Source organism: Filobasidium floriforme (genome assembly GCF_021052385.1).
Source record: "Filobasidium floriforme strain CBS 6241 chromosome Unknown HD553scaffold_16, whole genome shotgun sequence".
Taxonomy (NCBI): domain Eukaryota; kingdom Fungi; phylum Basidiomycota; class Tremellomycetes; order Filobasidiales; family Filobasidiaceae; genus Filobasidium; species Filobasidium floriforme.
The window spans coordinates 729,174-751,342 of record NW_025763637.1 but is presented as its reverse complement, the minus strand read 5'-3'; the positions used below and the strand labels follow the sequence as shown (position 1 = coordinate 751,342).

The 22,169-nt window shown below is 51.9% G+C and overlaps 7 protein-coding genes across 7 annotated transcripts; 3 read left to right on the top strand and 4 right to left on the bottom strand.

The window, feature by feature from the left end:
* Positions 1–1,105: 1,105 nt before the first annotated feature.
* Positions 1,106–3,129, top strand: HD553DRAFT_325193 (uncharacterized protein; the record flags this gene model as incomplete). Its single annotated transcript, XM_046181576.1, has 3 exons — positions 1,106–1,861; positions 2,020–2,168; positions 2,358–3,129. The coding sequence occupies 3 exons, from the start codon at positions 1,106–1,108 to the stop codon at positions 3,127–3,129; spliced, it is 1,677 nt and encodes a 558-aa protein (XP_046035288.1).
* Positions 3,130–3,600: 471 nt separating this feature from the next.
* HD553DRAFT_298202 (family 5 carbohydrate esterase) lies at positions 3,601–4,664 on the top strand (the record flags this gene model as incomplete). The annotated part of the gene is made up of 3 exons (XM_046178574.1): positions 3,601–4,066; positions 4,144–4,339; positions 4,415–4,664. Exons 1-3 carry the CDS (start codon positions 3,796–3,798, stop codon positions 4,662–4,664), a joined length of 717 nt encoding a protein of 238 aa, XP_046035287.1. The 5' UTR covers positions 3,601–3,795.
* A 152-nt stretch (positions 4,665–4,816) lies between these two features.
* On the bottom strand, positions 4,817–8,051 carry HD553DRAFT_343774 (amidohydrolase family-domain-containing protein; the record flags this gene model as incomplete). The annotated part of the gene is made up of 17 exons (XM_046182908.1): positions 4,817–4,989; positions 5,052–5,233; positions 5,303–5,373; positions 5,435–5,472; positions 5,533–5,686; positions 5,751–5,762; positions 5,833–5,959; positions 6,038–6,074; positions 6,139–6,202; positions 6,272–6,289; positions 6,352–6,376; positions 6,459–6,796; positions 6,927–7,048; positions 7,123–7,201; positions 7,297–7,320; positions 7,454–7,554; positions 7,655–8,051. The coding sequence occupies 17 exons, from the start codon at positions 8,049–8,051 to the stop codon at positions 4,817–4,819; spliced, it is 1,962 nt and encodes a 653-aa protein (XP_046035286.1).
* A 1,437-nt stretch (positions 8,052–9,488) lies between these two features.
* On the bottom strand, positions 9,489–11,497 carry HD553DRAFT_72485 (uncharacterized protein). The gene is made up of 6 exons (XM_046184450.1): positions 11,367–11,497; positions 10,822–10,834; positions 10,444–10,587; positions 10,072–10,137; positions 9,810–9,954; positions 9,489–9,708 (listed from the first exon to the last, which is right to left on the bottom strand). The coding sequence occupies exons 1-6, from the start codon at positions 11,367–11,369 to the stop codon at positions 9,657–9,659; spliced, it is 423 nt and encodes a 140-aa protein (XP_046035285.1). The 5' UTR covers positions 11,370–11,497; the 3' UTR covers positions 9,489–9,656.
* Positions 11,498–12,139: 642 nt separating this feature from the next.
* Positions 12,140–14,576, top strand: HD553DRAFT_298195 (putative biotin synthase). Its single transcript, XM_046178573.1, has 7 exons — positions 12,140–12,435; positions 12,824–12,890; positions 13,087–13,326; positions 13,472–13,800; positions 13,894–14,010; positions 14,111–14,128; positions 14,211–14,576. Exons 1-7 carry the CDS (start codon positions 12,196–12,198, stop codon positions 14,430–14,432), a joined length of 1,233 nt encoding a protein of 410 aa, XP_046035284.1. The 5' UTR covers positions 12,140–12,195; the 3' UTR covers positions 14,433–14,576.
* Positions 14,577–17,139: 2,563 nt separating this feature from the next.
* HD553DRAFT_314738 (uncharacterized protein) lies at positions 17,140–17,959 on the bottom strand. Its single transcript, XM_046180388.1, has 3 exons — positions 17,707–17,959; positions 17,521–17,642; positions 17,140–17,447 (listed from the first exon to the last, which is right to left on the bottom strand). Exons 1-3 carry the CDS (start codon positions 17,883–17,885, stop codon positions 17,236–17,238), a joined length of 513 nt encoding a protein of 170 aa, XP_046035283.1. The 5' UTR covers positions 17,886–17,959; the 3' UTR covers positions 17,140–17,235.
* Positions 17,960–21,355, bottom strand: HD553DRAFT_332010 (uncharacterized protein; the record flags this gene model as incomplete). The annotated part of the gene is made up of 6 exons (XM_046182046.1): positions 17,960–18,423; positions 18,510–18,617; positions 18,708–19,966; positions 20,059–20,438; positions 20,605–21,012; positions 21,094–21,355. The coding sequence occupies 6 exons, from the start codon at positions 21,353–21,355 to the stop codon at positions 18,141–18,143; spliced, it is 2,700 nt and encodes an 899-aa protein (XP_046035282.1). The 3' UTR covers positions 17,960–18,140.
* Positions 21,356–22,169: the final 814 nt, after the last annotated feature.

Genomic DNA, 22,169 nt, shown 5'->3' with positions numbered 1-22,169 from the left:
GCCAATGAAGCATGTCGATGGTTATATCGCGCGGAAACGATAATCAAACGTTTCTGCAGCAGTTTCGGTGTCTACTACAAGGAAAGACTGTGTGATCGTTCCACTATAGCCGAAGGAGAGGCGTTTTATGATGTTGATAACTATGAGTACATTGGGTCGCCTGATTGGACTTGAGAGCCGAGCATTGTTGTACAAGAGTGCTCGTAGATCCCAAAGCCCATAGTATTAATTTGATTATCCCATGTTCGCGCGTAAATCGTTCTGCTAGCATGTATCTCGATCCCAGCCTTCCACAGCCATATTAGCGCTTCTCGACACGGATGAAAGGAGAATCCTTACCATGAAGTCTTGGCCATGTACGATGCATACGAGCCCTCCCATGGCGCTTGACTTCGGCCCAAAAGTTTGGTATTAGACTTCGACCTGGTAGTCAGAGCGGGTTTCACGTAGATCTTGACATTCTAGGTACTCTCCTCGATGGCTGATGGTGGGGAGGGGGGGGGAAGCCTGAACAGATTGGGACCTTCTCTGCATACGAACAGTCTGCTCGGAGTCGATCCCCACCTAAAAACCGCAAGAAGTGCGGTTTCCTTTCATGCATTCAAAACCCTTTAGTTTCGTAGGCAGAATGATGGGCCCTTCGATTGTTTCGCCACCGATCCGGCAGAACCAGTGATAGAAGTGGTACCTTCCGCACATATCGTGCTTGTCATGAGCCATGTAACGCTGAGCTTCTTTTGTCTGGGTCTGATGCAGCAGCAGCAGCAGCAGCAGGAAGGAACATCTCGCTTCTTGACAAGCGGCAAGCATTCGACATGATTCCCACGCTCCGCGAAGCGATACTGACGTGCCCGATAACGTTGTCAGTCGCTACTTGTGGACTCTGAATCGTGTTCCTTTTATTCGCTTGGATAGATTTCGGTCGGAGAAGCCTAAAGTAATCAAGCTAGTTCTTGCGCAGGCCATTGGACTATCTGCGTGAATTTATACAGGTAGGTGTATCGATGGAGCAGTACATACCGACAGTATAAATCGTTCATGTATAATCGATTGATCTTTCTGTCATCCTCTTCTATATTGATCCTTACAAAGGACAGATACGATCATGACTCCCAACTATCTTCAAGTTCCTGAGCCCGGGTATGAAGGATCTTTTGCTGCTACCAGTAGTGCTGGCGGTGATTCGAACGAAATCGTGGCCAATCCTCATCACTCGAATCGCCGATCATGGCCAGGAATGAGCGCTCACACCCCCAACCGGCTGTCCGTATCCAGTCAGTTCCCTGAGACAGGCCCCCAACTGTCTGCTTTCGGTTCCATTGCCACCAACCGGGCCTCTCTTGTGAGCCTGCCGGATGGACCGAGCAATCCGCTGTCTTTCATCTATTCAGAAACTGGAACCGCTGTCGAGGCGCCATTGTACGGTGCAGATTTTTTCGGAGATCTTTCACAGCTGGAGTCACCTGGCGGAGGAGAAAGTTCAAGGACGGGATCGAGCTATGACAAACCCGAAGATCCATCTCCGGATCCGAACATCCTGGTCAACGCATCTCTCCAGAGACTCGAAGAGCTGCAAGGACCATATAAGATCTTGAATCTCGAATGGCGGAATGAGTTCCGAGACATATTGGCAGTTCCCGATTCTATGCCAGACTCTATTCTTGAGAGGATAGGCTTAACACATGAACTCGTCATGGCATACAAAGAGAGGCTGGAACCGGTCAGAGAAATTACTCTGCCGGAAGCGTTTGAGGTCGGTGTAGCTGAGGGTTACTTACAAAGCACGGAGCAGGTACTTGCAATGTACTGCAAAATCAACGCGGATACTATGTTCAGTCCCAGATACCAAGTTGACCCATCGGTAGATGAGTGGATCGATAAATTACCGAAAGAGGAAGAGTCACCTACAGGGGCGCCACAAGTGTAGAGCTCATATGTATTTCTATAGCTTACAATCTGTAAAACCGAAGCGTTACCATCCTTCCACTAAATACAATATACGAGTTTTATCAATATTAGAACATGTCCGGGTCCCAGGTAGAAGCCAATCGCCCCGGAAACGCGCTTTCCCCTGGTTCACGCCATCAGTCTCGAGTTCGCGGGGAAGGAGGCAGGAATGTCCTCGCTAGCCTCGCTTCAGCTCTGTACCTCTGTCTCACTCACCTCATGTAGGTCAGGTCCCCTGCCGAGTATCTCCTTTGTCTTAGTATTTTGAGCTTCTCGTATTTCAAAGATCCATTATTTAAAGACCCTTCGCGTCTTGATGCATGACAAAGTTGTCACCTCTTGTGTACAATCCTCCTCGACCTTGCAAAGTCGACAGGGGAATCATAACGCCTTGACCGTCGCGCCTTTAGAATGGATCATTCATGGCAGTCTACAACGTGTGACAACTTTACCTCGAATCAGTCCACCCTACAAGACATCTCAGCCTGGAATGCGCCCGCTTCGTCAATCATATATCATTCAGCAAAGTCGCATCTGCTGAGCGAACTATCGTTCACTGGTCTCTTCCCCCGAACGGCTGAGGAGGAGTCTAAGCAAAGCTGGGATACTTATGATCAAGCAGAAAAGAAGGCAGCAGCGGTATCTAGACGACGCAAGGAAGCGGAAAAGCCTTTGGAAACCGTCGCCAAGTACGCTGTAACAGAACTCGAGAGGACTTACAACCGTCAAGAACAGCCCTGGGCTGACGGTTGGAATGATGTGTTCTCGAAAATACTTCGGAGTGTCAAACCCATGCCACCGACGATACTGTACATGATCAGACATCACCCGGATGGCATCAGAACGGTGGGAGCATTTCATGAAGAGGAGTCGCGAGTTTTGGGAATACGCTACCAAGGCGAATGGGCTCGCGTCACAAATAACATCCACTCCTTTCCCTTCAACGAGGCCATGCGTTACATTTGGCGTGTCAAACGAGTGCTGCGGATATTCTGTGAGACCAGGCACGACCTGATGGTCTTTTTCACCCCCGAGCAAGCTCTCACGCCGAACGTGTTCACCTATCCGAAACGCTATGACCAGGAGGAATATCCGGATATGTGGGATGACTCACACAGTGAAGCCATGGCGCGGATACCTATACCATCAGTGCTCGACGATCGGTCGAGAATGTATTCATGACCCTGCTATTGTACATGTAGCTGAAGAACAGTTGAGAGAAGCTGTATGAGAGTGGAAAGTATCTGGATGTAATCGATCGAACTCCGCCTCATATCTGCCGGCAATCAAGCTCGTTGTTACCGGTCACAACGTGAAACTTCGGACCATTCTTCCGAAGCTGACTTGACTAGCGCTCGCCATGAGGTCCCGGCCCGACGTTTAGCGCTCGCCACTCAGGGGAGCGCGTGCCGTCACGTTTCGTCTCGGTTCGATGATGTGCAGGGGGGAGGCAACGTCCTGTAGTGTTGGCCAAGAGAAGACCCCGCCGGCTGCGTAAAGACAAGCGCGTTTCATACCAGACCGATTCCTGCGCAAGATACGCACTAATCGCAGTCGAGAGGCTTGTGGAAATTCATGCGACTCCACCTTTTTTCTTGAAAGACCGGTTACCGAACGATTTGTCGAGCTACGTACGCCCGATGGTTGGCGAGTATATATACCCATCCAAAAGGGCGAGGTATCCGTAGAAGCAGGAGTTCCGAAGTACTCCTTGACACATTCAGCTCATTCCTTTACATCATCCTGCCCTTTTCATCACCATGGTCTCCTTCACTGCCCTTTTCGCGATCATCTCGTCTCTGACCGCCTTGGCGACCGCCGCTCCTCTTGGTAAGCTCTGTTCTGCACATGCCTACTCCATCTCACTCACTGAGAAAGCTAAAGCCACCTGAACCTGTATGTGAATATTCAGGAGCTGAGACTGAAATCGAAGAACGCCAGTTCAGCTGGCCTGGTTTCGGCGGTCTCGGCGGTGGCAGTGGCGGCTGTAACCGTTACGAAGTGATATCTGCTCGTGGGACTGGCGAGCTTCAAGCTTTCCCTACCGGAAACCGAGGCACTGTGGATGGGATTCTCAATGCAGTCTCTGGTGGAAGCAACTACGAGGTCATGTATCCTGGTAAGCCAAGCAACAAATGACCCTCCTCTTGCCTGTACCTGAGCTCATTTACCGCGATGACATTGCCCTTGCGGTAGCCATCGCCGATTTCCTCAACGGACCCAGGCAAGGAGCCAGGGACCTCCTGAGCCACGTCCAGAGTACCCTTTCGAGCTGTCCCGATACCAAGTTCGTCCTGGTCGGATACTCTCAAGGAGCCATGGTCGTGGTGAATGCGGAGAACGACAACTCGCTCCCGGTCGATTCGGTCGTCGCGACCATCTTGTACGGAAAGTGAGTTACTTACAAAATGATGCCACGTACTGCTAGACACATCACGGAGACTGATGGAGCGCTGTCGGATTTCAGCCCCTACTGGCGAGCTGGACAGCCCGAGAATGCTGGTACCGCCACCATCGGCTCGGGTAGCGCCGCCCTCACCGGTATCAGGACTCCTGAAGCTTACCGAGCCAAGACTCACGATGTCTGCAACCGTGGAGACAACGTCTGCACCTCTATCGGATCCCTCGTCGCCCACCTCGGCTACAGCACATCTCCTCAGCAGGCCGAGTCGATCAACTTTGCCGTCTCTCAGCTTCGAGCTGCCGGAATCCAGTAGAAACGAAGTTTAGTACAAATTTTGTCAACACAGGCATCTCCGGTTTGACCACACTGAGAGTCTGATTGCCTGCCGGGTTTCCGCTTAGCTTTCGCTTTCACTAAATGAGAATGTCTTCATGTTATGAATGATTACTGTAGCATCCGTCGCGCTTACAACGATCCATAAACCGGTCTTCCGTCAACGATAGTCGCGCTAACTTTGGCATGTAGTACCTCTGTGGCGGGTTCGACCCGCATGATATCCCTGTCCCAGATTACCGCATCGAATTTTTTGCCGACCTTGAACGATCCCGTAATGTTTTCTTGGAAGGAAGCGTAGGCCGCTGTCTCGATCAATGTAGAGTAAGTATGAGGAGCCAGGAAATCATATCGGCGGATCACCTACCGTCTATGGTGAATCCTCTCAGGGCCTGATCCCGGGTCAGCTTCTGTTCAGGGAACCATCCGTCCCGACCATGCGGAGAGTCGCCCGCTTCGTCTGTCCTGCTAATAGCAGCAAAGAAACCTTTCAGAGGATCGATCGATTCGACCGGAAAGTCGGATCCGAGCGCAATCCTGCCTCCCAGTCTGCGGTTGAGTGCATTAGCTTCGAAGGTTTCGCGCTTTTTGTACCTCGAGCGGAAAGCAGCTACTCACTGAATATAGGTCTGCCATGCATATGCTCCCCTGAGCCTGTCTTTTCCGATTCGATCTTCGGCGTACCACATCTAGAGAACGCAAAAGGCGCATCAGGAAGAGATTTTGAACCAGGAAAGCATGGGGACTCACGTCCGAAGTAGCATGCGTGGGCTGGTAACTACCAATGACTGAGAGGAATCGGGATTTAGCGTACATGGATCGACATGGATGTTAGCCAGATGTCTTACCTCCCAGCTTGACCGCTCTCGCCAGGTCATCCTCAGTCATGATCTGAGCGTGCTCAATCCTCAACCGGCGATCGGCCGGTCCATACTTTGCGATCGCAAGCTCCATGGCGTCCAAGACGACCCGGTTCGCACGGTCGCCAATACAGTGGACATTCTGCCAACAACCTCAGACTTCAGTGTCAGCATCTCAGTTCATGAGAGAGTCGACTGATTCTTACGGTTTGCCATCCCTAACATGATGCGGTTCGATCAGTAAGTATCGGTACAACTCAGAATGTGAAAGCGCCCGACTATGCTTACATTGCGCACGAAATCGTCGATCAGACCCGTCCAAGCTTCCTCCGGGGTTACCATGATCCCAGTCTCATCAGGCCTATCGGAATAAGGTTCCAACATCGCAGCACCCCACGAGCCGAGAGCCCCGTCCCTTTAACGATGGAAAAAGAAGCGATTCGACAGGGGCGGCTGAGCGTCATCAGAACGAGACCTGAAAGCGAACACTCACGCGAAGAGCTTGACACTTCTGACATTGAGCTTGCCATCTGCGCAGGAATGAGCAGTCAGTCTGAGAGAAGGTCGTCCGAGCCAGAAAGATGCGAGACGTACCACCAGCGTTATCGATCATGGGTAATTCATCTCCACAGTACTTCTCCCTATCGGGACACTTTCGCTATATTGGAAAGGAATCTCAGATTCCCCGACGGTATCACAGACTCGCTTATGGGAGAACGTCGTTTACCATGATATAGAACCGGATCTACGGTGAAGAGAACATTCAATGAGCGCAAATCACAATCCGATCGAGATAGGAGAACATACCGGTAACTTTCCCTCATCGGCCATCCTGCGTACCAATCAAGAACAACCCTCGAGTCAGCTACTGGCTACTCTTGAACACCGAAGTTGCAAAGGCCGCGCGGACGAACCTCTGGTAAAACTCGATATGCTCTGGTAACCCAAAAGCATCATGAATCCCCGTAACCCCCTTGGCCACGGCATCCCCGACCGTGCGGTCCAGATACATCTTCATCTGCTTTTCCGTCCACTGTGGGCGGACAAAGTCGACCAGTCCCATAGCGTTGTCCAGGAAGACCCCAGTGGGAGTGTCGTCATCGGGGTGACGCATGATCTTGCCGCCTGGGACGCTTTCTGGGAGGGTGCCCATAAGGGAGAGAATGGACGAGCTGATCCATTCGGCGTGGATGTCGATCCGTTTCAAAGCGATCGGGAGACCACGGAGTTTGGGCGACTTGTCAAAGTCGGCCTACACATGCAATAAAAATAAAAGAGAACACGCCGAATCTAGTTATATTAGCGATCATTTTCTTTTCGTATTGTGCTTACACACCACAAGCGCCGGCAGGGTTTATGGTGTTGGGGAATATGCGACTCACGGCGGTAGGAAACTGTTTCCCCTCCCAAAGCGTCTGATCCCACCCCTGACCCTCAATCCAAGCCCCGCCCTCTACAGCTTCGCGGTTCTCATCAACGTAGGTTTCTAGTCGCCGGATGATCTCTGCAAATATCGAAGAGAAGAAAATAACGCCGAGTGGTCACTTGTAAGTCTACGGCCCTGAGGTGGGTTCGGACCGAGGATAAGAGAGTACTTGCCGTCAACGCTCCGACTACCAGCCAAGTTCAATAACTGAGCGTGCCCGTATTGCAACGTCTATGAACATCCGAACGCAAATATTGAAGTAACACCTCGTCAGTACTCTCGAGCGTTTGCTGCACAGAACGAGTGAAGATTGATGAAAGACTGACATGGGCGTGCGAGTCGGTAAAGCCCTGTTGATACACCACATCGTTATAACCCGATCCGATTCGAAACAAGAAAGCAGATCAGCTTACAGCAAAATTAACCCAGCTCAGCCGAACGAGCAGTAAGGAGAAGGAAAGGGATATCGAAAGTAGTACATACCGGGGTCATGATTCCGCCTGCAGGGAGGTAATATACTTGCAAGTCCTTCGTCCCCGGGTCCAGATCGGATGTGAGAGAGGCAGCGGTCTCTTCCACCGAGGCTGTACATCCATATCATCATCCATGAGGTCAGAAGGAAATGTCTCGTCAGTCTCTGTGTCTCGATGCAAGCGATCAAGAACGATGATCGCATCGACTGACCTTGAGCACCCAGACCTATGATGGTATCATTACTGACCAACACGCATTGTACTTGCGGAGTATCTAGCTCGCTAGTATAGATCTGGTTGCCTTCTTTCGAACAGATCGCATATAACCCCAATCCCGATTCCTGTCTTGATACTGATCCTGATCCACCGTTTCCGGTAAATTCAGAGAAGTAGGTCAAGCCTTTTTGAAACAGTTCTTTTGGATCGACTTTGTACTCAGAGGATCGGAGTACGAGATAAGCGAGGCCGGAGATCAAGAGAAAGTTGAAGGGGGTGAAGACCGTCGATGCTGCTGGTGCTGCTTGAGGGGTGCGTGCCGGCCGTGCTGATTGAGCAGGAGCCTCATCTTTCGAATGAGCCGGTTCGGGGGAGGAGTCTTGTTCTGACATAGCTACCAGCATCTGAATGTATCGCTGGTATATAGTAGAACGAAGCGAAGGTAAGAGAGTCTAGATGCTCGAATGTCGATCCTCTTGATCCCCAACTTCCTGGTTAGGAAATGCGTTTCGGCCAAATCCGAAACCCAAATTCGATCTGCAGGATGACTTGTGTACTGGCGGATGCCTTAAATATACCCTAGTATCCCGACAAATCAGTCTGGTGTATGGGCTGGGGGAGGCTCATGGCTCGGGGGATCGGGGGATAAGTTCCCTTACAGAGACCAAGACTTGACTCTCGGCAATGAATTGCGGCACTGAGTTCTTCTTACGCGCTGCAATTCTACTGTTCACCTTCCGGTGGCGCAAGGACACAGTCTCTGTCCGGACGCATGGAAGCGACCTTAGTCAGGAAGATCAGCCTCGGATTGACTCACTGAAAGATCGCAAAGCCTCTATGGGAGCAACACACAGTGGGTCCCCAGACGAAAGTAAAGGTTGTGACTATCGGGGGGGATCAAGGATCAGCTTGTTGGCCTACAACAATGGCATTGGCGCATCAGGAAGAAAACCCTCAGTATTACCGAGGAATGCAGGGGCCTGCAACCGTCAATAGACACATGTGATCTGATCATGCGGGACAAGGCTGGGTCTCATTACCTCCACTGTAGTGATACCATCGATATTCTTCCTCGATGTTTCAATCATGCAAAGCATGTGTTCCCCTATGAGTAGCCTTGTACACAACCTCAAAGCAATCTAAGTGGCAAATGTCCTGGGAGAGGCAACAAATGGCTCAGCTGCGACACCTACAACGTTCAAGCGAAGAGAGGCAGGCGCAGAAGTTGGTGTTTGCAATGCCAGTACAAGTGTTCTTCTTGCTTTGCTAAACAAAACGAGCAAGGAAGCGGCTATGTCCGTCATCGACATAGAAAGGATCTTTTGAAGAAACCCCTAGACCTCAAGAAACAGAAGCGGCACGAGAGGTGGTATGCGCTCCTTGGGGCTATGTTTATGGATAAGAGAAACCTAAATCAGACTGGAAACTTAGAGTATTATTATCCTTATTGTGTCTACAAGATGTCCTTTGATTCCCCTGACAAAAGCTCATGAAACACGCAAGAGCAAGAACGGGCAGACCAAGCATATATTCTGTTCATGAACAGCTTGGTTGAATCTATAAAGTAGTACAACATTTTCTTCGACGGGTTGAGGGCGATATGGAATGGTGGCGATGAACGCGGTAGCGATAGCGACACGGGACGGTGGGGGATGACTGACGGCGACGGAATGATTTCATTTCATTGGTTGCTGGAACGACGCTGGTAGGAAACCACGTCTTTATTTAGTCCCCGATTGCCTCGACCTCAACGTTCGGCTCAGCCGGATTCTCTCCACGCAACGCACCAACAGATCTCTACGGGAGTCTGAGAAACTGCAATTCATCGTCATCATGATAGTCGTTCGTGAAATAAAGAGACACAAAAAGGAGAGTCGAGGAGGATGATATATTGACGTCGATCTCTGGCGCTAACTCATCGCCGAGCAGCAGCGCAGAGGAGGTGGATGAGATGAAGAGACCGCATCGTAGGGCAGTGGGTAAGGCGTGAAGGTGATTTACTGCGAAATGATGCTCCTAACGAATTGGTGGTAATCGATCTGCCCGTCCCTGCTCATCACACATCAAAAGGGTCAGTCCCGCTGTTCGATCCTCTCTCCCTCGAACCCTTTAGCCGAGGCAAAGCCCAGCACCGAGAAACTCTGACTCACACCGTAGCGACCCCCTTCAACAGCTCGTCCACCTCGGCATCCGACATCTTCTCCCCCAACTGGGTCAACACGTATCGCAATTCTCCAGCTCCGATGAGGCCCTTGCCGGTCTTGTCGAACACTTGGAAACCTTTGATGAATTCCTCTGCGCGCATCGAGGATGGGAATGGGTTTTCGGGATAGTATTTTATGGGTTCGAGTCAGCATCCACGATAAAGACAAGGGATCTCATGAGAATGAGGAAGTTCATGTGCGAGCGTACCTTCAGTCCCGGCGGGTCTCCAACCGTCGGGCCGGTTAAGGATCTGTAGGAACTCGTTGTAGTCGACTAGATCCGTTTCAGAGGCGAGGTCGAGTGCGAGACAAGGGGGACGTTCGGATCGGTTCGTAGGTCGAAAGCAAGCGGAAGGGTGGATATTGGTATGATCACAAGGATCCCGGTTTCGGCAAGATCATCGACCATCGCCATCGCCACGGAACATGTAACAGGTCGGAGCGAAAGAGAAACAGAGTCAGGAGAAAGAAAACATGGTCAGCCTTTCCCGATCCACATCAAACTCGCACACGTATGACAAAACTCGACAGAGCCGAAGCTCCCGTCTGGGAACCGAGATTTAGATCGGACTGCACTCACAAGTCCCTCCCACCTTGCCCTGCAACTCGGCAACTTCCCTCTGAGTAGGGTTCTGCCCCAAGCTCCTCAACAGCTCTCCCAAAGATTCCCTGGGGACCCTGGACGTCCCGCGCTTGTCGAACAGGGCGAAGGCTTCTTGGTATTCTATTGTGTATTCGGGTTTGGCGGTGGGGAGGATGAGATTATGGTCGTAGTGTAGAGATCATAGAGGAGCGTTGGGTGTGCAACAAAGAAGGTGTATGTTTTGGAACAGGTTGCAGGTGGGACGGGTGGGGAGGGAAGTTGAAGCAGAAACCGGACTGTCGATCATCAGCATCGTTTCCCCATCCTTCATCCACGCAAGAAACGGGATGTAGCGAGCGGGAACCGTTAACTCACCTGACGAGTCGGCCTACAATACGATCAGACATCACCAAGACCAGATAAACATTCCCCACGGTGGATAGTAAACCGATAAACCGATAAAACCAAGCAGATCAAGTTTAACCCGGAGTGTGGTACCGTTATAGATATCGAAGTGCCCAGGTCGAATGCAGGTTGAATGCGTCGTAATGGAGCCATAATCATATCCGTGTCCGTAGTCGTGTTCGTATCCGTGTACACATTCCCGCAAGCGATTTCCCAGATCCATATATGATCACGATCAATCGAGTTAAATTTCAAGATTCAAGTCCGAATTCGATCTCAATCCCCCAGTAAAGATTGAAGTGTATTCCATTTCATATTAGCGGTGCGGTAGTATGATTAGGAGGTCCGGAATGATTGATATTCCGTGAACGTCGAGAGATGAGAAGAAGAAGCACAAAAGAAGAACAAAAAGAGAGAATGTCAACGACCATTCCCGACTCGACTGGACACAGCGCAAGGAGCTCGGGCTACGGCGGATCCCAGGCAGAGGTGGTGGGGTTGGGCGTCAGGCTTACCATGATTCCTATCTTATCTCTTTTCCGGTACTTAGAGTCTTCGTAAGTATTTACTGTAAAGTGTGAAAGAAGGTGAAAGACGTCGGTATATCGGTATAGCTCGTGATGATGAATGTTGTTGATGTGATGTGATCGATGATGGTGCTGGGAGGGTGAGTTGTTTACGATGTCATGGGCGGTGAAATGGGGGAGTAGAACGCGTGGGAAAGCGGGACGATGTATTAGGTAAGCAAGTGATCAAGGTAAACGTAGACCTCATCGGAAAGGTACCAAGTTGGGGAATCGCAGAGACAGAAGAGCTTGACGACATTGGGATGACAGATCGTGACAGAGTCAAAGAGGTAGAAGCAAGGAATGATCGGTTATAGGTTAGTGTTATCGGGCTCTAGTGAAGGTGTATAGGGCGCGCTTTGTTGCGATCTCCTTCCGCCCCGAGATTACGCAGCAGACAGCTACTTGCCACTTGTCGAACAGCGAGCAGATACAGTAGTATTACGATGCCCAGCTGTTCAGAGCGCCAGGTCTCCATGCAAATTACCTCTACACGATGACTCAGATACATGAGACTCGCTACAACAATACTGCGCCCCCGGAACCTCCGGCTGACGGCGGGATAGCAAATACATCCGACCCGGTATGATCGATTTGCTTCCGGCGCTGTCCCTCACTTCCCCCACCTTGCCGTCTCCCCCAACCGCATTCCTCGGATAAGAGAGAGCAGAGAGAGAGTGAGGTTGGTGCTTAACAAGGTCAAAGAGCTGTTGATCCTTTCATCTCATCAACCTACCCCTTAGACATACACAAAAACAAGACGAGTAGCGAGTAGACGATGGCAGCCAAACGTTCCCTCCCCCCCATCCGTCGCCTGGCGACCGCCATCGAACACCCATCAACGTCCACTTCCACCTCTGGCTCTTCTTCTTCTTCTTCTTCGGCAGCTCTGGCTCAAGGGTTCAATCTCAAGGCCAAATCACGAAAAACGGAATTGGGAGCGGTCAGGAGTAACTGGTTGAGACATGAAGTTCAAGAGATCTTCGATGCGCCCTTGATGGAGACTGTTTTTAGGGCGGTGAGTCGAGAGATGTCTTTGGGGGGGGAGGGGGGGGGGTTTCGGGTGTGAAAGGGAACTGGTGATGTTGATAAATTGTGTTTTGCTTTTTATTTATTTTTGTTTGGACCTTTTCGACTTGCATCTTCGTCGATGGACTCATCTCTGGACGATTCGATTAAACTTGTTTTGCTTACGACTTCGACCTCGACCTCGATCCGGAACTTGACTTATGAATCACGAACCGGATCACCCTCAACCCGAAACCCACCTCACCTCACCTCATCTTATCTTACCGTCCACTATCCCACCTTCACCTTGATATTCCCAACTCCCGTATGACACAACACGGCACAAAACGACATCACCACGAACTCCACACCATACACGAAATCTCAACTGAATACAGGCATCGGTCCATAGGATGCACCACGATCCGTCTAGGATCCAATTGTGTACTTTGATGAATATCAAGAGTCAGTCCGGCGTCGTCTTCTCCAAGAGAAAAGAAAAATGACATGGGAATTGAAACGGGGAGCTGATACAGTTTCGATATCTTGCCTTCTTTGTTCCGGTTCGGACCGGTCTTCTTACTTCGACCGCCCTCTTCCTGGACGTCCCACTTTCTTTCTCCCGACTCGCAACCTGCACAACACCTAAACCACAACACAGCCGGCGGATGCCTAGAAGACTGTTCCTACTGCTCCCAATCCACCCACCACAAAGGCACACCTACCAAAGCCACCCCTTTGGTAAAGCTCGACCCGGTCATCGAGGAGGCTAAAAAGGCGAAAGCCAACGGATCTACGAGGTTCTGTATGGGTGCAGCTTGGAGGGGTTTGGAGGGGAGGGAGAGGGGGTTCGAGAGGATCTTGTCGATGGTCAGGGAGGTTAGGGGGATGGGGATGGAAGGTCAGTTTTTGCGCGAGTCTGAAGGGGAGGGGAGCGGCGAGGTGGGGTTTTTTTTCTCGGTTTGTGGTAGCTGACGAGGATCATTTCTCGGACAAACTCTTATTCCTTCGAACCTGGACTGCGAATTCATGACACGCTCGAGCAGTCTGCACGACCCTGGGCATGTTGACCCCGGACCAAGCTCGCCGACTCAAAGAAGCCGGTCTCTCCGCTTATAACCACAACCTGGACACTTCCCGAGAATTCTACCCGTCGGTGATCACCACCCGTTCGTACGAGGACCGTCTGAGCACGCTCCAAGCCGTGCGGGACGCTGGGATCAAGGTCTGTTCCGGTGGAATCTTGGGTTTGGGGGAAAAGGACGAGGATAGGGTAGGGTTGATCTGGGAGGTGGGGAGGTTGCCGGAACATCCAGAGTCTTTCCCCGTCAACACGCTCGTACCCATCCCAGGTACTCCACTGGAGAAGAACGACGTGAGGCCCCCCTTGTTTCGCACAGCGCATCCGTATCTCTTCCCGTCGAGAGACGCTGACGCTTAAAAAACCGAATTTTCTTCAACGCTGCAGCCCGTCCCCGTGCACTCGGTCATCAGGACCATCGCGACGGCCAGGATCGTCATGCCCAAGACCATCATCCGGTTGGCAGCGGGAAGGCATACGTTTAGCGAGACCGAGCAGGCCATGGTGAGTCGCGAAGGCACGCACGTTGGGGCGGAGCTTCGTATTTCGATATTCTCGCATTCGTACTGACTGGTTCGGCTTTTTTTATTGGGAAAATGATCAGGCCTTTATGGCGGGTGCCGTGAGTCCGACTCGTGTTACACGAAAAGACAAGGAAGGAGATTCGATACTGATCACTCACGCCCCTGCCCAACCTTTCGCAGAACGCCATCTTTACCGGCGAACAGATGCTCACGACCCCTTGTTCCGGATGGGACGAGGACAAGGCGATGCTCGATCGATGGGGCTTGAGAGGACTCCGCGCGTTCGAGGACGAGGAGGGCAACAAGATCGACGCCGCCCATGTTCAAGTCGAGAACGATGGGAGCGCAATGTTGAAGCCCGAGGCGGAGAAGATTGTCGGGGAGACCGTCTCGTCCGCTTAGACTGTGACTTGGGAACAGGGATAGGGCAAGACAGAGAGTTCTTGGGTGGTCGGGAAGAAGAATGTGTTGTACGACCTGGCGCGATAGATGTAGATACGAAAATATGCTGAACGTTTGGACGGGAGTTGGCTGTTGATGAGAGGCGTGCTATACATCGGATGTGTCGGCAATGAGGGCCGACACTGAGGAAGCGCATGTCGGTATATGCCTATCCAATCTGTTTAAATTCTGGGCCGATCACGTGTTATGGCATTCTAGATTCGATCCACTATGCTCGTGCGCAATATACGGGACTCTGCCAAGTCCAAACGTTCGCTGCATGGCTCAAGTATGTCCGAGTGTAGCATGAAGCCGAATTTCCGCAAACCTAGCCGAACGAGATGGATCTGGCACGAGGAATTCAATGGGAGAGGAGCTTCGTGTCGAAACCTCAAGATCTCCCAACCCCATCTGATGCGCCTAGCTTGGGTGTATTCCTCTTGTGTCCGGGTCGACGATTGGACCGAGTAGCACAGAGAGTGTTCCCAACGGTACTTTTCGACAAAGGTGTACGTTGCGGCAACGGTCTGCTGGTTGATGTTTTCTAAAATGATTAAGAGGGTTGCGGTACCGGATCGCCTCTGAGTACTCGGCTCGCTAGGAGGGGCTTGACAGCATACCTGTTCGGCGACATGACAATATGAAACCTTCCTCTACAAGCAACTTTGCACCCCTATAATTCTTTTATACGTATACTCCTACTCAAAGACGGATGAAGAGCATCGCTCAAACACATGTGTTGTGACTTGAAACCGGTCATGCGGGCGAGCAAACGACTCGAACACCTCTCGCCTGTTTCCCCTCTCGCCTGCTTCCTCTCTCGTTGAATCCCCTGATATCGTGGTGAAAGACGAGCCCGGGAGTACGAGTATATTCTTGAGGACAGGATCCGAAGATCACAAGAGGGATCGTCGCGACTTAAGCCTAGATCCCGAGGACAGGGCTGGACGGTCTAGGCCGATCAAGTCGACACCTGTACTGCGTTCGAGCATCTTGTGATGAGCCCCGTTCGGAGGCCGACCCACGTTCTGGACAACGCGATCTCACTCACATACTTGGTATCGTCTGCTTGATAGAAGCAGGGATACTTTTCCGTGTCGAGCAGACGTAACGGAACCCTGGTCTCAGATCTTGCGCGGAACCGGACGAGTGCTTCTACGTCCCTCTTCTTTTTCTCGGGACAGCTGGTTGGTCAAGGTCAAAACGTAATTAGAAGGAGCAATGCGGTCGAAGAATGTCTCGGGATCAGGGAGTCGGCGATCCTTTGAATCTGATAGGAAAAAGAAGAGTCGTTCAGTCGAATAGCGCAGCATTTTGCGGCCTCGATACAGCCCCTGGACTGACCTGTTGTGTACAGTGGTTTCGATTTACCATCGTGTTGGGTCAAGCGGAGTGACTCCTAAGAGAGAAAAGACAAATCCCAGTCACTCAGTCATAACCGATCGTGACGTCCTCTACACAATGTCCTGTAAACGTACCGTCGCAGCGAGCTTGACCAGGAGATCAGGGTCGAGCGGTTCGTGGCAAAAGACATCCTCGGAGATGGCGCCTGCCCGGATCAATTCGTTGACTTCAGGATCATCGACGTGGTAGAGACCCGCTCCTTCGTCCAGCTTGATACTCATGACTGGACCGCCCTCGTTGCCGACGTCGTAATCGAGTTCTTCTGGGTACTGGTTGATCATATCCCGCAACCTGGCTTGAACATCGAGGTCTCGAATATCGCCCAGCCCGGTATTGTTTCTCAAGACTTGTATAGCGTAGAGAAAGACGGAGGCGGGGTAACGTTTGGGATCGTTCGAAGGTTTGAATAAGTACCAGTTCTGGTTCTCAGGGACAGCCTCCATCCGTCCCTGTGCGAACGCCAACGGCTTTACACCTCGATCTTCGAAATCTGAGAGTCGATCAAGGTACCATCCGAGGGTGTCTGTATATGAATCAAGAAGAGCCAGAGCTGTGGTCTCAGTGATCAAGGACAGACCCTCTCGAGTGGGAGCAATCTTCACGTACAGAAACGGAATTGAGCCTGCAGGTGACGTACTCCAGGTGGTGTCCGATTCGGAGAGCTCGGTATTAGCAATCATTAACGGACATATCGACAAGGTCGCCAAGGGACTTGCCTCGTGCGCCCACTGGACCACATCTATGTACTCTGCAGTCGGCAGTTCACAAGGGACGTCGTAGAGATGGGCGAGGTCGGGCATGAAACGGCCCATCAACGTCTGGCGTTTGAAGTAGATCTGACGAAGGTATTCCCAGGCCCAGATCAGGTGCTGGCGGTGAACAACGACGGGGCCCTATCAACGGCCTCTGAGAGATCAGCCGTCTTTCCACCGAGTCTATCTCACGTATCTCTGCCAGGATTGCCGTAGCCTCACCTGGATGGACGGCGACCTCACGATGAAGGTCAAATACACCAGGCTTGGGTTCGCTCGAAAGAGAGATCGTATGCCAGGTTCCTGATAGGTGTATGTTATAGCCAAGGAGCGGTGTACCGTCGTACTGGTCAGAGGTTCTTTGATCTTGTAGACAAATCGATATCCAGGCAACCAGTCGTCGGGCGTCCGATGACTAGATTGACGCATCGCGACGCTATAAGTTGCGGCTGTGCCAGGATACTGCCATTTCGCCAAAAGGCTGCTAGCTGCTCAAGAGACCGTTCAGACGGAAAGTGATGAATGAAGTATGGATCTTCTACAATAACGATCAATGGGTGATCTCGTATGAAAGAATAGATCGACAAATCGACGAGGCCCAAAGGGATTCATCCGGACATCGCCGCGCTCTTCGCCGTAACAATTTCCACCACCTTCTTCCCATACTTCAATGCCATCAACATAGCCCATGGCAAGATAGTGTGATAGCCCATAGTCCTAGTCACCTTGTCCATCTTCCGGGGATCATACCAATATTCTTGGGCTTCAACGAGTAGGTCTATGATATAAAAGAAGAATTGAAATGCAGAAATCAAATATGCTAGTGGTACCGAAGCAACCACGACCACAGATCAGTCTTGAAGACAACAAGGCCACCTTGTGAACGAACTTACCATATAGCTCATCGCCTCTTTTCTGTTCCCTCTTCTGCTTGATGATAAGATACCAGAGTGCACCAAAGATCAAGAAGCTCAATCCGAGACGAATGAGCCGAAAGACCGTGACAACAAGTGACCTATGGGTTCAGAATAAAAGTCCAGTTAGGTCTTATCAGCAACTGCTTGACCGTTTTAACTCACGTGTCTGCGAACTGAGCTCGATGCCATCTCTTGAAATGCTGCTTGGCTTTGGCAGTGTCACCTTGCCTGATGCTTTGTAGAAGGTCTGCTTCGAGCTTGGCGTCTACATCGACCAGCGTATCGCACAACGAGGTCAGCCTGGAATCGCCTGTACGTGAATCAGACTCACCAGTTGCCATGTTTGTGATATGATGCGAAGACGGTTCCGTATACGAGTTCAGGGCCGTAGGTACAGTAGTAGTAGTTGCATCGTAGTAGCATATAGAGATGCAGATTATACAGACCGATTCGACGATCGATTGACAAGTCGGCAACGAAGCCCGACCCACCACATCGTAAACAAAACCACTCACCCACCCACCCCATCAAGAACCCAATTCTATATAGTAGTCATCATGAATCATGCCAACTCCCCTGCCAAAACTCGACTTTCGTCACCACCGCAACCATTCCCCATACATGTTCGGTCTCTCGGCCCGTATATACGCCTCGAACGTCCTCTTCAACACCGTACTCCAACTCAGATCCGCTTCGTCCTCGCCGACCTCGTCCATCCCGTCCCGATCGTCCACGTTGATTCGTACATCGACGTCCCGTGGCGTCTCCTCATCGCCCATGACCTTGGCCGCCCGGGCCGCTTGTCGGAGGGTCTTTTCGCCCTTGAGGAAGCGTTTGCCCAGGTCGGGCCAGTTCCGTGATGGGTCAAAGGGTAGCCACCTGATCGACGACATGAGAAGCGCGAGTTTTGTCAGTACTCGTACGGACTCTCCTGCGGTTGAAACCTCCTGGACGCCGAGACTTACCAAAAGTTGTGAAAGTGATACGAAAACGAACCCCTAAAGAACCCATCATAGCCCGTAGGATGCGGCGCTCCGGCCGAAAACTTGTTGTTCGAGAAGAATTCGCTGAAACTGCGTCGATCGAGGCATCAAGGCACGAGTATCAGCGTCGATTCAACTAGAACCGGCAGCAGTCGATACTTCAGCCTCCGGGGGACTCACTCTGGAAAGTAGGGAAAAGGCGGCCGGTCCCTCTGATACCCTTCAAAGTTGATCCAAGCGGCGTCGAACAAGGCGTCCGGGATCCTGAACAAGAGCTTCTCCAACCCGGCCTCTTTCAAATAGGTCGAGATGGTCATCGGATGGAAGTCCAACCCGTTCTCCAGCGCGGCCTTGAACAAGAACTTGCCCAGCGCCGAACCCTTGTGCAGCTTGAGCACGGCGGTATTGTACTTGTCGTGAAAAGACCAGCGATAAGCGAACTGTCCCTTCCAGTTCCACAACTCTTCCCAGTCCCTGAGAAAGACCGTGTCCGCGTCGAGGTAGATCCCGCCGTATCGATGGGTGAGGATGAAGCGGGCAATGTCGGACAGGATGACCGACAGTCGATCGTAGTCGTTCTGAGAAGTCGACCCGACCTTTTCGAAAAGACCGCCGGCTTTCTTCTTGACGATCGGTGCCGGGCTCGGGATAGCGGCGATGTCCCCCTGCTTCTCGCCGTCGAGTACGACCATCCCGTCCTGATCGCCTCCCGTCGGCTCGGGAGCGGCCGTCGAGACGGCCTCGGGCACTCCATAAGTATTTCCCCCGGAATTGAAGATCGGCATCTGTCTCCAATGATCCCTCAGCTCGTCTATGCCATCCATCATCTCGGTCGTATTCCACATCTTGAACTTGACGACGTCCTGAAACCTCGCATGCAAGAACGGTGCGCTCCAAGGGTTGACGGCGAGCGACTCGTACATCTCCCTCTTGGCCGAAGGATTTGGCACGGCAGCTGCCGGACCCGGGTTGATCCAGACCCAGAACTGCGGTCGACAAGCGTTCGTCTCGGCGTGTTTCCGCCCTGGGACCTGGTCCAGTCCGAGGTTCTGAGTAAAGAGGAACGAGATGACAGCCATGTACGGTTTGTCCGTAAACGGCCCTGCCCAGAACATGTGAAAGATCCTCGGATGGTCCGGGTCGCAAGGAGCTTTCGGATCATACAACCCTCGGCTCGAATCCAGCGGAGTGGGCAGTTTCAGAGGATCCCTGGACAGACCCTTGTCGACCCTGTTTACCGGTTGACCTTCATCGTCGAGCGTCTCTGACGGCAACATGATTCTAGCCAGTTGATCCGTGTCGAGGTACCGTGCGGGCGGCCTCGTCGACCGGTCCTCGTGATAAATATGCTCATAGTCCGTCAAATTGGTCCGTCGGAGTCGTCGTCCATGATCGAGGTTCCCACCTATCCGCAGGTACTCCAAACAGTCCCGCACGTGCTGTTCGTCCGAGATCATTCACACCACGTCTCACCACTGATCAGTCCGGTGTAATTTTCAGGATTGAGGATGATCAACCGACCTCGACTCACCTTGCCAGTCTGAAAATCACACCGCTCCAAAATCTTGTCCAGATCGATCACGCTCCCCGGTACAGGTCTTGGCGGGAACCCCATGGCGACCAACATGTCCCTCTTTCTCCTCCTCTCCCTCTCCTCCTCACTCTCCCGCCCAGCACCGACTTCTATCCCACCTCCACCTCGTTCCGAGTCCTCTTCCTCCTCCTGGGTCTGCCAAGGCGGTAAGGGTTCGCTGATGGATAGGTAATCTCGTTCTAACCCCCTCCCTAGGATCTTGGGATGAGCCGGTTCCGAGTTCGAGTTGGTGAGGTCTGGGATGATAGGATGAGGGTGTTCGTGCGGGGGAGTAGCTGGGTTTCCAAGGTTGGCCGGTAAGGGTATATTTGATGGTGCTACGAATACGTGAATTATGAGGTGATTGTGATGTGGAGCAAACAAAGGCCTTTCGAGATCAGCACTCCTGTGTTGCGATATAATCCGTACTCATACAACGACAAGGTCGAGCCTTGAAACTGTTCGTCCGCAATTCATTCAATTCTGCGGGATCGTGGTACTCACCGTCGGCCAAACTAGGATGATGTCCACTAACAACCTCCCACTCCCAGATCCTCGCTACCTCTTCTTTCGTCAATACCCCTCCTTCCCTCTCGCCATCCCCTCCAAAGACCTCTGTCCACCCTCCACCTCCCCCGGAATTGAGCTTTCCCCGCTTCAGCCCCGTCACTAGTAGCACCAACGTGATGATCATAGCTAAGAGGGCGATCAGGCGTAATGGAGTGGGGCGGGAGAGGAACGGTATCCGCGAAAGTACCGCGTGAGGGATCGGGAGGTAGACTTTGAGGTGTCGTTTTGGTTGTTGAGGGTAAGCCGAGGAGGCCGAGGAAGGGTAGTACGCCGTCGACGAGGAAGATGAAGAGGGGAGGTAGCCGTCGTTCGAATGAGAGTTTGGGATTCCTAGCCTCCCATCTCCGTTCATTCCCATGCCCATGCCCATTCCCATCCCTATAGACCCCAAGCCAGAAGTCGTTCCTGCTCCATTCCGTCTACTTCCGAATCCAAATATCGAGACCGCCGGTATAGGTATATAGAGCACGGTGAACCACCCCGAACTCGTACTCGCCGTCGCCATGGGCGAAGTCAAACTCCCTCTCCGACTGTGTGACATGAACGACTTGTTACCCGAGTTGTTGTTGCTGTTGTGGAAATTGTGGTGGTCGTGCGTGTCGATCGAGGAGAGAGGGAGACCTATCCTCCGTCCGTTTGATTTCGAGGACGAGGAGGGTCGTTTCGATTGTCCGAAGAGGGACATCGTTGGAGATTGAGGGACCTCGCTTTACGCTGAGGAGCCGTGCTTAACACAGCAAGACAGCGGGTGGAGTGCGATAGGTTGATATGTGATCTGTGAGATTGGATGTGGTGGTATGTTGTTTTGCTGGGTCGGCGTCGACGGTCTTGCTGCGTGTTGCTCTCTCGAATCCGAACGTGGACAGATGTCAACGTGCAAATACTCGGGGACCTAGACTGTCTACCTTGGTGCTAAGATCTATCTGGAGGCTGAGGAGTATGATAGGTCCGAGGTCGATGATAGCAAGGTGTGCTTGGAGTCGGTCGAGGTGGTGAGTAGGTACTCTTGAATGACATCCACGCGCAAAAGCGCTACCTAGCTGCTAGTTCCACTCATCCCCGGCGGGCGAAGAGAAATACATGAAATTGTCTTGGTAACCTCGATGGCAATCGATGACACTATCCTAGCTATTCTACAACAGCTAAACAGCGTTCTCGGATCATGTCTTCTCAAACATGTATGCTCGTTGAATTCTGATGTTCACCGGGTAGGCAAAGAGGCAGATACATGCACAACAGTTATCGTCCAAGTTATACCCGCAGCCAGCTCAGGTCACAGCAATCAGAATCACGCATCCCCGTTCGATACGGTATGATCGGACCACCGCAACCCATTCCGAGCTCGTAGATATCAGACTGCAGCCTCTATAAGCTCGCTCATTTGCATGTGTACCATGTATCTTGCAAGGACAAGGGATGATCTTCTTTGGCCTGCGATATGGTATGATGTGATGCACGATTTTGGCTGTGTCTCGCGCTGTTCGCCGATCACAGCACCT

What these genes read in the sequence shown, in the direction of transcription:
- HD553DRAFT_72485 (XM_046184450.1), bottom strand. An exon ending in GGGCAAGGTGGGAGGGACTT is followed by an intron (nt 10,138 to 10,443) that starts GTGAGTGCAGTC and finishes AAACGGATCTAG; the next exon opens with TCGACTACAACGAGTTCCTA. An exon ending in GAGACCCGCCGGGACTGAAG is followed by an intron (nt 9,955 to 10,071) that starts GTACGCTCGCAC and finishes CGATGCGCGCAG; the next exon opens with AGGAATTCATCAAAGGTTTC.
- HD553DRAFT_298195 (XM_046178573.1), top strand. Translation starts at nt 12,196, where the DNA reads ATGGCAGCCAAACGTTCCCTCCCCCCCATCCGTCGCCTGGCGACCGCC. An exon ending in TACTTTGATGAATATCAAGA is followed by an intron (nt 12,891 to 13,086) that starts GTCAGTCCGGCG and finishes ACCACAACACAG; the next exon opens with CCGGCGGATGCCTAGAAGAC. An exon ending in CTCCACTGGAGAAGAACGAC is followed by an intron (nt 13,801 to 13,893) that starts GTGAGGCCCCCC and finishes TCAACGCTGCAG; the next exon opens with CCCGTCCCCGTGCACTCGGT.
- HD553DRAFT_314738 (XM_046180388.1), bottom strand. Translation starts at nt 17,885, where the DNA reads ATGGCAACTGGTGAGTCTGATTCACGTACAGGCGATTCCAGGCTGACC. An exon ending in CGAGCTCAGTTCGCAGACAC is followed by an intron (nt 17,643 to 17,706) that starts GTGAGTTAAAAC and finishes CTGAACCCATAG; the next exon opens with GTCACTTGTTGTCACGGTCT. An exon ending in AAGAGGCGATGAGCTATATG is followed by an intron (nt 17,448 to 17,520) that starts GTAAGTTCGTTC and finishes CGGTACCACTAG; the next exon opens with CATATTTGATTTCTGCATTT.